This window comes from Morone saxatilis, unplaced genomic scaffold (assembly GCF_004916995.1).
Source record: "Morone saxatilis isolate NCDOM2014 unplaced genomic scaffold, NCSU_SB_2.0 Contig7, whole genome shotgun sequence".
Classification (NCBI taxonomy): domain Eukaryota; kingdom Metazoa; phylum Chordata; class Actinopteri; family Moronidae; genus Morone; species Morone saxatilis.
Window position 1 is genome coordinate 11,831,704 of NW_023340246.1, and position 13,009 is coordinate 11,844,712.

Sequence of the window (13,009 nt, forward strand, 5' to 3'; positions counted from 1 at the left end):
ATCTATCTATCTATCTGTAACATGTAAGGGTGCATTTACACTATTCCTCATAGAGTCACAGTAGCTGGTTTCTTTGTACACATTTTCTAATGTTAAGTGTTAACAGAGGAGAACACATGATGTTGACTTTTTTTTTTAAATATACTGTAAGTCACATGGAATAAAATTAGAAGGCACTGGTGGAAAAGGTTGTTGCTGTTGTAACTGAATATAAAGTAATAGCATGAAGCACACCGGGTATGTGAGTGTCTGACATACTGTAAGTGGTGCTTGGAGACTCTTTACCTGGTGGCTTCTTGCTCCAGCCGGGAAACATTGGGCACGTAGAACATGACTCCAAAGAAGAGCAGAGGCTCATTGCCAAACTTGTCCAGCTGCTTCTTGAGGGGTTTCTCCAGCTCCACCCAACGATGGGCCGGAGCCTGGGTCTTTCCTTGGAACCACAGCCCGAAGTAATGGGTCTGCAACCAGAGGAAAAGAGGGAAGGAGGGTCAGTGTGGTGCACAAGGTGAAGGGATGAAGATGAAGGGAAAGGAAACCAGACAAGAAAGAACAGAAAGAAGAGAGTGGAGGTGGGATGAAGAGGAAGCAAAGAATAAAACAGTTGTGTAAGCTAGAGGGAGAGACATAAAGAGGCGGAGGAAATGACCTGGAGAGACGAGGGAGAGATGGAGGAAATGGCAGTAAATGGAAGAGACAAAGTATTGGGATGGGAAATAGGGGTTTGTAAGGATGCAGAGAAATTACTTTAGGAGGGAAATTGGAAATGAGTTGAGAAATACATGGGGGACAACTGAGCAGGGCAGAGAGGATATTAATAAGCAGCTGAAATACAAACACATATTTCTCCTTCAAATCTGATCAAACCTTTGACGTCAGCAGTGTAACTCTATTAAACATAAATATTAGACCAGACTCATTGCCAGTAAGATTGCCCTGGGAGAGAAGAAACAGGCAATGATCCTATCTCACTAAATCAAAATGAAAACTAAGTCTCTTGCCCATTATTTTATCTACAGATTCATATGCCATTTGAAAATAAAACAAGCTTCAGCTGTTTAAATAAAAACAGTATGCTGAAATGACAGCATAGGCCATTTCAAGTGATATGATCGACCCATTTATGTTTGCATTAACAGTTGCTAACATGCTGTATTGATCACTACTCCAAACAACAGGGAGTGATTAAACAGATTAGCTCAAATGTGCTTTAACAAGTTTAGACCGCAAGAATCCGTATTTACCTCAACACTGATTAAGAATACTGATTTGGTTTCTTGACATTTCTGACATTGTAAGATGTAAGCCTGTTTATGTGTATCTGTGGCAGGTATCCACATGCTGCGATTTGCATAAGACAATTTCCTGTCGCGTTTCACTAATCAAACCAACCACTATACTCGCAACCACTGCGTGAGCATGTAAGCACCCTGCAAGACTCGTTAATTCCTCCGGATTTTGGGACAAACAGTCATGTTTTATTGGCTTGGTGTGTGTAGGCTGTGTGTCATCACAAACAGGTAAGCACACCTGTTCTCTCCCAGTGGTTCGACTCTACTGTAATGAAAGTAGTAAAGCTGTGAGCACACTCCTTCCTCACATACAAACAATGAGGTGTACTTAAGGCCTCGGGTAATATAGATGAAAACAACAAATTCAGATGGACACACACATACACAGAGAGACCTGAGATAGCGTGCATGGGGGCAGACGGTGTCTGAAGCTGAGGCGTCACACCGCCTTATTTATAACATCACTGACACCTGGCAAATACCACAACACTCTGTGAGTACGCAGAGTACACCACCCCTCTCTCTCTCTCACTTTGTCAGCAGCTCCAGCGGGCACAGACACACATTTAAACACACGTATTCATCAAACTCAATCAGTCGTCAACCAAACAGACACATTCTTTCTCTGACCTGTGAACAAACTGGCCTGTCACACACAAAACAACTCCACGTTGCAAACAATAGACCCTATGCAAAGCCGCATACATGTAGTTGGTAACGAGACAGATAGTCAGAGGGAAGTGGATGTATTCTGCCTCCCAGTATGAGTCTACCTGTGTGAATACAAAGCAAGTTGCTGGTTAAGCCTTGATGCAGGGAAACGTAAAGAAAATCAGGGGAAGAGAAGAAAAGGGACAAGAGAGGAGGCATGTACAGCAGGGGGGAAGTGGGGCAGGGGGATGAGCAGTATCTCTTTCTTCTGCAGTGAAAAGAGGACAGAGGTAACCATGCTTCATTAGAGACAGACAAGGACCCTGCAGGAGAGAGACAGCAGAGGGCAGAGAGACACACACAGGGTGCGCAGAGAGACGCGTGGCGATCACACACACGCAATCTGATAATCCATAAATGTGTCAAAGTGTCAGAGTCAATGTTTTGCTTGTTTTTTTCTGTGTATGATTGAAATGGGTGATTACCAAGAGGTGAGTGATATGATAATAAACAGAGATTGTCAGAGATTTTGCCATGTAACAAACCGTGGTAGTGCTTGCTTTAATACATGGATTAGGGACAATGTTGTATCAAAAAGCATAACTGTTTATGGCAAATTTGATTTTTAACCAGGTTTTTGCAACAATGTGATGACGTACTTGTGATGTGATTTTTCAAACTGACATACTCATCTGTTTTTACACATTCCTCAATAGAGAGAAAAAATCCAGAAAACTGTATTAGAGATAAAAATATATACAGTGATTTTTTTTCCCATATTACCAACCCTTACTAATACCAATAATATTTATGTGTTGGAGCTGACAATTGCTGATATAGACCTTCAATAAATGTACAATTAGATTATATATATATTCTCAATATAACAAGAATTGTGTCCATCAGAATTTGTTTTCTACAGTGAAAACCTCTGAAACAGCACTTTAACACTAAAACCTTGATACATGAATCTGCAAGGTTAGACCTTCCTTATCTTGCTTGTGTGTGTTCAAATAATTCATTGATTACAGAATTGATACATAAATAAAGGTGAAAAAAGAAGAAATTAACATTTACAATATGCTGACATATAAGTTTAACATGAGCATGTGCTTCAAAGACTTCTACTCACCTCCCGTAGCTCCAGCCTTTGGGCCACCGCCTCCAGACATTCCTGTCCCGTACTCTCCACTGACAGAGTGCATTCAATCACATTGCTGTCCAGCAGGCGAATCCGTGTCACAAAGTAGTTCTTGCTCAGGACATTGTAGCGCCGTGTGCGCCTTAGCTTCAGCCGGAAGGGCATGGCTGGCTGGAGGTCACGGCTGAGTCAAAGGTCAAAAGTCAGTTGGGAGCAAGCGGAGAGAGGGATGGGCGGGCTCTATGACCTGGCCGCTGCCCTCCTCACTCTCGCACGACGCCAGCCACACCACCGGGTGGAGAGATGCACCCTGGCAAGGCGCTGGCCCATTCCCAAAGTTGTCCGGAGAGGAGGACGACGACGATGAGGAGGAGCAGGACGAATGGGTGCTGTAGCGAGAGATAAAAAAGAGGAGGATTAGTGAATAACAAGAAACTCTTGAAAAGTAAGAGAGTTCTGTGCCTTCTTTTTAAACTTTAAAGCCCATCGGAATGCAAAAACTACATGGTGTAAACACTCTTCCTATCAAACCCTCCCACCACATATTTCCCCATATTATCATCCTGCCTACCTCCCCATAAACAAGCTCAAACAAAAAACAGACGAGGCTAGCAGAATCACCAGCGATAGCAGCAGCAGCAGCGGTGGTGGTACGATGTTAGCAGAGACTGCAGCAGACGGCTTTATCCTATAGTTATGGCAGCTGCACTCTCTCTAGCCCCATGAGGCCCAGCGTCGGGCAAAGCTGGGAGACAGAGGCAGAGATGTAAGGCTATGGATGAATGGACATCAAACAGCCGAGCGCAGACATCCATCTGAACCCGGCAGCTGGCTTTGAGGAACTAATGGAGCTTCTAAGTCTCATATCTGCCTGTGTGGGAGGCCTTTTCCTTTCCTTTTTATCTCCCTTCTCCCCTCTCTCTCTGCCCGACTGCAGCACAGTGCCAGACATTGTAGCGTACAGTGTAGAAGTGTGTAAGATCACACACATTCCGTTTTGGCACATATGCTTCCACTGACACACTGTTTTATCAGCTACCGCCACAGAACAGAAAGTGTGAATTCATGTTGTCAATAAGAAATTGGGAAAAGTGTCAAGTACTGCAGTGTGTGTGTGCAACATTATGAGGAAGACAAGCAAACACACAAAAACACACACACGAGACACACAAACTGTGGTTTTACGGTTAAGACAGGTCTTTGGGGAACACTTTGAACACATCTTTGGGTTAGTCATCAGTTCTTAGCTTTCATGTCTGTGATGAGGAAAGAGCTTTGAAGTAGAAACACAAATATTTTTTTTTTCACGCCTGTACTATATATTGTATTCAACTAACCTGGGTGAATTTTTCAACCAGGTTAAAACCCAGCTTTAATTTGGGTGATTTAGCCGACAAGGTATTTATTTTACTGAATAATCTCACTGTTGTCCACGGGAATTAATTCAAATAGCTAGTGTCATTTCAAGGGTGGTGGCCACTTTGTAGCCTTGTTAGACAGGAACTAGCCACAAAACCAAAAAAAAGGGCTCCACACCTCCTAAGCAGGGAAAAACAGCCTCTCCTCCAAACAAAGACACTGACAAAACTAGCAACCCATGACATAAACTTCAGAAAAGTGTGTGAAAACGGAGAGACAAAACAGGAAAATGCATTAAAATGAAAAGAATGGATGTAAGTAGGAGAAAAAACACACAAACAGAAGAATAAAAAGACCAAAATACGGCACAACAAAGCTCCAGTTAAAAAAGGGGAGGCAGGAGGAGGAGGAGTAAAGATGGACTGGATGTGTTGCTTCTTGTCCTGGACTCCGGCAATGTGCTGTTGATAGTCAGCTTGGACCTCAGCCCAGATTCCTCTCTACCCTGACTGGAAAAACAGAGCACACCTGACACAAGTATGCGCCACAAGGAAGGAAAGTGTGTGTCCGTGTGTGTGTCCGTGTGAGTGTATGTGACAAGGCTGAGTGAGTGGAAGAAGTAGCCGGTGGGGGGGGGGGGGGGTGTCTTGAATGAGAGAGGGTGAGAAGATACAAACTGCTGACTTATAGCTGTGTTGTTTGGTACGAATTAAATCACACTTGGTTAATGCTTGTCTTTTGTAACCAGCCGTGCCCCTTTGGGAGCCGTAACGCATTCCTTACTCCTAAATCCATGTGAGTTAGCTCATTGTAGTGTGGCATCATCTTATTCGTGTGCTTTTTTTATTAGGTGTTCATGCTAACACGCACACAGAGCAAGAAAGCCACAGCAAGTGAATAATTGGGCTACAATGGGTCCGTAATTTAGCTTTGCTTTCAGATATGCGGCCACTGTGACCCCAGTCGTCTCCCGATCCGAACCACAGCCCCTCTGACCCTCCCCCTCCTCTGACTTGGGCTTAGGGGAAGTGACATCACAGGTTGACGGTAAAACCTCCCCAAAATGCCTCAAGAAATGTTCCCAAGCACACAGGCCTTACGAGATCACTGTCAACAAGTATACAGGCGCAGATAAACACACAAAGCACAAATAAAGACACATACTTTCACTGTGTAGTGTACAAACATAGACATGCATGAACAGGGAACACCACAAACACACACGCAGGATCACACACACACACAGACCAGGTTCTTCAGAGGTTAGCCAAAGGACCAGACAGCAGTTAGTGCAACTCTAAACTAGTAATCAGTGGCATGGTTGGGAGTGTGTGGTTGAGTAAAGCCAGACAGACAGACAGACAGACAATAGCTTGGGACGGAACCCACTCCTCGACACAAAAAACGCTGCTTCAACGCCGCTACAGCGCTGCAGCAACATTCTCTCCAGACCGTCGTGTTTATTTCCAGCGTGCAAAAACAGCATATACGTTTATGAATTTGCACATTGTAATTTTGTGGCATGGAGAAAACGAGAGGGAAAACTGAGGGAAGAGGGTTGTTTTTCTGTTTCAGGGCAGCAAGCTTTGGCTAAATATATATGAAACCATTCCCATCTTTTGTTGTGTTTTTTTCCTTTATCCCTCTAGACTGGTGTGGTGAGGGGCAAAAAGGTGAAAAAAATTCTTCTTTCTGTGTGTTTAAAACCACATTACCGCAAGTATATCCTTTCTTAAGCACTGTTTGCAGATGCATTTTTTATGAATCAATAAAGATAAAAGATCTTTAGAGTGCAGGAGCCACCGAGTTAATTCATGAAAGGTCAACAAAGGCTACGTTCACACTGCAAGCTTTAGCGCTCAATTCTGATTTATTGCTCAGATTTGATTTTTGTTAAATGTGGCCCATGTCAGATTCCAGTGTGAATGTAACCTTTAAAGAGAAAATCCCAAGATAAGTCTGAACTCACAGACCTGTATACTTTATACTACTTAACTGAATACAACAGTTCATTAATAAAGTGTGCTCCCTATTGTAGTTGTAGTGGGCAACTGGCAGCAGATTTTTATCAAGCATTTTTGTGCTTGTGCATCACAAAGTGTCAACGTGACAAATTTAAACAAAGATGGTTAACTGATTAATCCCAGTATGTTGTAAAGATTCCCAGCAAACCCCTCCTCCAAACAGCGATTGTCCAATCATAGCTTAGCGTAGTGTAGTGTAGACATGGAAGGTCTGTCAAACTTCAGATTTCTGCACATGTTGAAGCGGTGTGCATACTTTTGTAGTAAGACCATTATAGTGTTTCAAAGGTTTATGTGGTCGTCTTATCTTGTGTATTATGCATACATAGTTCTGGATACTGCATGGTTTAGGAAAATAACAAATACCCCCCCAAAAAACAAAACAAACTGGATAATTACGTGTCCCTCAGTTCTCACCATCCTAGAAAAGCCACACCAATGTTACTCTGGTTTGACCTGTTGCTTCATTCAAACTTTTTGTTCAGAGCCTTTTCTAATTCTGTTTCTTTCCTAGCTAGCTCAGGGGTTCCCAGGCTTTTTCACGTGAAGGAGCCCACATAATAGATTCACATCAGACCCCAGACCCCCAATTTGAGAGGATTTTGTTTTAAGGAATCCCCCGCTTGGGTCATTTTTTATATTTAAGTTTAAAGATAAAATTCTTTATTGTCAATCTCATCTAACCTTATTTCTTCCCTTGTTGATCCAACTTCCAAAAAATGTGATATAAATTTAAATGTACTATTATTCCTTTTGCTGGGGACCCACTCACAGACCCCTGTTGGCCCCGGACCCCAGTTTAAAAAAACGATCCAGCTAACCACAGTTGATAGAATCCACCAGCGACCAGGACACCAGTCAGCCTGGAAGTATCACACAGCTAAACCACAACCAGACTGTTACTCATCTAGACACCAAACATCACAGGCAATCACAATAAACACCTAAAATGTTTAACCTAATTACTTTTACATTATTAACACAAAGACAAGTCGTAAAAAGAATTCCCGCTATTCCCAAGCATCTGCGCCGCGACAGAGCTGCTGGTGCTGTGTGTGATACGTCTCTCTCTCTCAGGGCAGACCCGTCTGTCGCTTTGCTCCATTCACATCCACACAATAGCGGGAACAAAACAGCACTTTGTCGCCTACTGCTAAGACCATTAGACGCAGGCCGCCAAGAGCTGAGGACACAAGTGTAGCGTGTGTAACTCAATCAATCTGATCTCTGTTGCTTGTCTCTGTCTGAAATACCAACATCACCCCCCTACAACCCTCCTGTTACACATGAGCGCTGTAGCAAAACAAACGGGTTAAGTGCTTCACAGCTCGTAACTGCTCTTCCTCCAGCGGACTCTTTTTACAGTTTGGTGTTCAAACAAGCAATATTCCCAAATAGTGCTATGCTTTCTCTGGATACTCCTGCTGTATGTGGAATAATCTCTCGACTATTTTCTACACAGAAGGCTAAAAGAAAAAAACAAATACTGACATCTGAGAGGCTGGAAGCAGGACATTTTTGACATTAAAAAATAACTTTTGAGGATTAATTGGGTATAAAAATCGTTGGCAACAACTCAAGGCGATCTTCAAGTTGCTTTATTTGTCCGGCCAACAGTCAAAAACTTGGTGGTGAAAGCATAAAGTCAAATTTATGACAGACAGTTTAATAATTTAAGATGTTGAAAAATTGTGAAAATGGCATTGTTAAATTGCTCTTCATATACAAATAACAGTCAAAATCTAAAAAAAATTCAATTTACAATTATATAAATCTGAGAAAAACAGCAAATTCTCACACTTAAGAAGCAGAGAATGACTTAAAGATAGAACCATCCAATCAAAATTCTTCTTGATTAGTCTATTAACTGACTAATAGTGTCAAATCAGAGTCTGCATTCACACAGAAGTTATTTTTATGTGACTAAGAACTTGGTCACTTGCTGTATTGTCTGATCTGGTGACTAAGCCATCTGTTTCTCTAAAACATAAGAATTTGTCAAATACTATTACACCAACGTCTGCTCCACAATAGCCAGATTTGGTCTGATGTTTCCCCAAATCTTCTTAGGACTCTGATACTGTTTTGTCCCACTGGCTTACCGTGTAGCTCAGTACTCAGATGTTTTTAGGAACCACGGCTCTGAAATCCACACACATACAGCCGTGGTTAAACTGAGTAACAGCAGCTACTGGAGGCTGACCCTGGATCAGACTTTATCCTCCAGGTAAAAAACAAATTGTGTTGTGTCTTCTTTTGCTGTATGAAAAAAGCACATACAAGGACACGCATACACACACTACACAGCCATTGTTCTCCCAGCATGCCTAAGGGACAGCAGGACACACCACCAGGGCCCTCTTTGTTATCTGACCCATGTGTGTTTCTGTCTGACACAGAGGATTGTGAATGTGTGTGCGAACGTGTGTGTGTGTGTGTGCGAACGTGTGTGTGTGTGTGTGTGTTCGCATTTTCATGCTTAAAAAAACACATTTACGTTTCCTCACCTTAAAAGGAACCTAAATATATATTCATATATTCCACATTAACTTATATCCTTATTTACTATATACTGTATGCTTGCTTACACACAGTCCTGCACACACACACGCACACACACACACATACACACACACAAACATACTGTCCGTCACACACAAACATTAGCAGCTGCAAACAGATGGTGGAGCCAGGCGGCCAGACAGTGTTTCTAACAAGCGCATCTGCTTTTTCACTTTCCAGCTTTCTCTCTTTCTCTCTTCCTCTCTCTCTCTCAATCTCTGACACAAATACACACACTAACACACACACACGTATGTACACATTCTCTCTACTATATGAGAGTACAGCGACAGTGACAAACACATAGAGCAGAGTGTTCGCACAGAAGTGACATCCAGACAGTGAGAGAGTCTTGTCTATAGATTTACAGTCACACACACACACACACACACACACACACCCTCTCTTTGCTTCCCTGTCTTCCCCTCCATGTCGATCACACACACACACACACATTTCTGCATAGATAAAGGGGTTCAACTAGGGGTGGAAATCATGAGAGCATCATAAATTTAAAAATTGTATGTATAACTCTGCAGATTCCCACATCATTTTATTGCATGCAGGTTCTGCTCAGGAAAGATAGGATGTTCATTTAGCAGCTGAGTTTCAGAACATTTCATGTTTCTGTGAATAACTGCTGCTATCAGCGAGCACATCATCAGATGCTATTTGAAAATGCATGCATTTAGGATTGCTCTGAAAAGATCAACGATATCTTCCACTAGCAGACGATAATTTAGCCTGATTCAAGGCTTTGTGTGCTGCAAATCCACTGTACCATCCTGTCCAATAAGAGATATCTGTCCACATTTGATTATCTGTGTTTAAGTTCAGATTGAGCTCATGCATCCATATATTTTGCAACAGCAGCTAAATGCACTTTCTTACAAATGCTAATTTGTCAACTTCTGCTGTTTTGTACTTACTGTTTGGACTAAGTTATGACTGTAGATATAAGTATGGGACATGATAGTGAGCAAGGACAAGTCTCACCACAGACAAAATCACCACAAATCTCCAAAATCTAAAAAAAGATGCTGTTTTTAATTAGAACAAAAAATACATTTGCTTTATTTAGCTGTAGACTATGAATTTTGGAGGACTGTCGCATCATATGTGATTATAGCAAACTCTGCTTGTGCTACATAATATGATAAATCATGATTTTGCAGCTCCACATTGTTGATAGTGAATGTCTGATATCACACATACACCTAAATATCATAAAACCAAAGGAACTGCAGTAAGGAAGAGAAATAAGTGTTCGTGGGCTGCAACACTTGGCCCCAGTTGACAGTACTAGGTAGGGAATGCCCAGTGTTTCAGGCTGGCATAGCAATCTAAACACTGTCACTAGAACATGAAGAGGGGGGAGGATCAAAGAGGGATGCAGCTTAACACTGGCCAGAGACCGGTTTTCCAAACCAACGATGACGTAGCGCTGCCGACTCATCCTGTGGCAATGAAATCTGGGGATTGATGGCATGGAGGCGGGGAGAGTTTGGAGATATGATTGAGAGAAAGAGTGTGTGTATATGCGTACATGTCTGAGTTTGTGTGTCTTCTAAATGCAGACACAATGCAAGCGTTGGAGATTCCCAGCACCCAAATGAGGAAAGTAAAGGTTTAAGGTAAGTGACGCCATGGAGAACCGGGCACAAAGGGAAGAAGAGTTGTTTCTCAGGCTCTTATCATGTTGATACAGTTGTTCAGGAGAATAAGGGAAAGGGTGGCTGAGGGGAGGATGGACGGAAGGAGTGAGTAAACACGGGCAGTGAGGCTGATAGCAGCGGCTTTCCACCTCAAAAACAGAGACATGGGACCATCAGCCATCGGCCACCGTCTGTTCCAGCAAAACCACGGTGCTGTTCACATTTTCCATGCCCACCCCCTCCTCCTGGGAACCACAACACACACACACACACACGCTCAATCACCAGAAAGCCACTGAGTGTTTTCTCACAGCTGAACCCTAAGGCACTAACAGGGACCTCAATAACAGTGGGTTTACAGGCCTATGAAAGCAGCAACACTTTAGGTTTGCTACTGCTTACATCCGGCTGCATCTAACACATAATGGCTGCAAGGAAAGGAAAAACACACATTTTAAACTTCAGATCAAATGGAAAATGTCTCCGCTTGATGCTCTATTGGAAGTGGGCTAAATCGCATACGCACTTCCTCACAAAATACCCCAAAAAATATGTGTGTTAGACGTGTACAGTTGGACCGCATCTTGGAAAACAACTTTCTAAACGTATGGGCTGATCAGCAGAAGGCTTGTTGTGGGAGGGGAGGGGACGGGGGGGACGAGGGGCGGCAGCAGTGATTGACAACTCACCTGTAGCACCTGGAAGGTGCCTAAAGGTGAGTGTGGGAGAGTTGGGCAGGTCGCAGCACGCTCTCTGCTCTGTTGTTGTCTGCTGGGCTGCCAGAAAGCACTTACACAACTCAGAGTGACAAAACCATCTTCTGGCAGGTGCTGCAATGCCCATGCGCACACACACACACACACACACACACAACTTACTGCTCACAATCACATACATTCACATTTTATTGGTATTTTTAGATTTTTTTATAAACTTTTATTTTTATTGCTTCTTTCCTAAAACTATTCATATTAATGGATATTTGTTTAAGGATTAGGACACAAATAAAACTAACATGACAATCATAAGGAATAATTGCATTTAGCAGCTAAGGACTATTTTCATTAGCAATTAATCTGTTGATTATTTTACAATTAATCCTATTAAGTCTATACAATCATTTGGTCATAATATGGTCAAACATGCCCATTACAATTTCCTAAAGCCCAAAAGTATTTCATCTATTTACCGTTTTAACACTATATAACATGAACATCCACATGTTAAAGGGACAGAATTAAGTTTAAGGATGATATAAACTCTGATAAATCTTTAATCTTTATCATTAGGGCTGCATGATATGGTAAAAAAAAATTATCATTGCGATTATTTTGACAGATATTGATGAGATATGATTCACGGAATGATAATTTTTGCCTCACAGGTAAAATTAAAATCATGATGATGTGACACTTGTTTTTTATATCTGGAGAGATTTGTAGGCCGGGAATCTCTACAGCAGCACAGTACTTCATTATAATTCTGTCATACGTTTTACTTTGATCAAAAAATTAGTTCTCCTGTCATTTGGACATTGCACTCGGCCACATTGTGATTTCAATAATATTTCAATTAATCGTGTAACCACATTTACTTTGTATACCAACAATCCGATATTATCTCATCACAAAGTCATTCAAAAAAGGAAAAGAGGTCATAGTCTTCTCCACCGTTATCATTTTGCCACTGCAGCACTGCAGAATAACAAGAGAACCACAAGCTGCATTTGAAGGAATTCTGTACATTTCTTTGCCTTCAGTTAAACAGCTACTACAACAACAACAACTTTTGCCCCCTCTTTCTTGTCCTGTGCTACAGCATGAGCACTTGACCAAAATTACAGGTATGTTTGCCCCACATAGCAATCAAATGGCCTTTAGACTCAAATGACCACTGGCTACACAAACAATAGCCACTTTTCCTTTTACATGCAGGCTCACATTATGCAGTAAACACCTATTATAATCGTACCGTGCTGACCTTAAACAAAACATGACTTTGGGACATTTCAGCAGTACCTAAAAACTTTCCTTTTGTGTTCAAATACGACGGTGGGATACAGAGGGGGCAAGAAATGGCACTGCCTTAATGGAAGTAAGACACATATATTAGATATTTGACCACTTGTGTCTAACCATATGGTGATGAGAAGCATGGATGGAGGCTACAGCGGAACCTACTATCCTGACTTTTGGTCCTTTAAATTCTCCACCAGTGTTTTAAAAGTGCTGTGTACTCCCAAGCCACTTGCTCTGGCACCATATAATTTACACAGCATGCCTTTGAGCTTATAAAGACAGCCAGATGTGTATGTGTGTGTGTGTG

General features: G+C 42.0%; 1 protein-coding gene across 1 annotated transcript in view; it reads right to left on the reverse strand.

Moving 5' to 3' along the window:
* LOC118340850 (tyrosine-protein phosphatase non-receptor type 14-like) overlaps window positions 1-13,009 on the reverse strand; it is a gene marked incomplete in the record, with an annotated part of 44,943 nt that overhangs the window by 27,088 nt on the left and 4,846 nt on the right. The window contains 2 exon segments of the mRNA XM_035679000.1: window positions 286-461; window positions 3,076-3,473. Of these exon segments, the coding sequence (XP_035534893.1) occupies window positions 286-461; window positions 3,076-3,249 (350 nt within the window).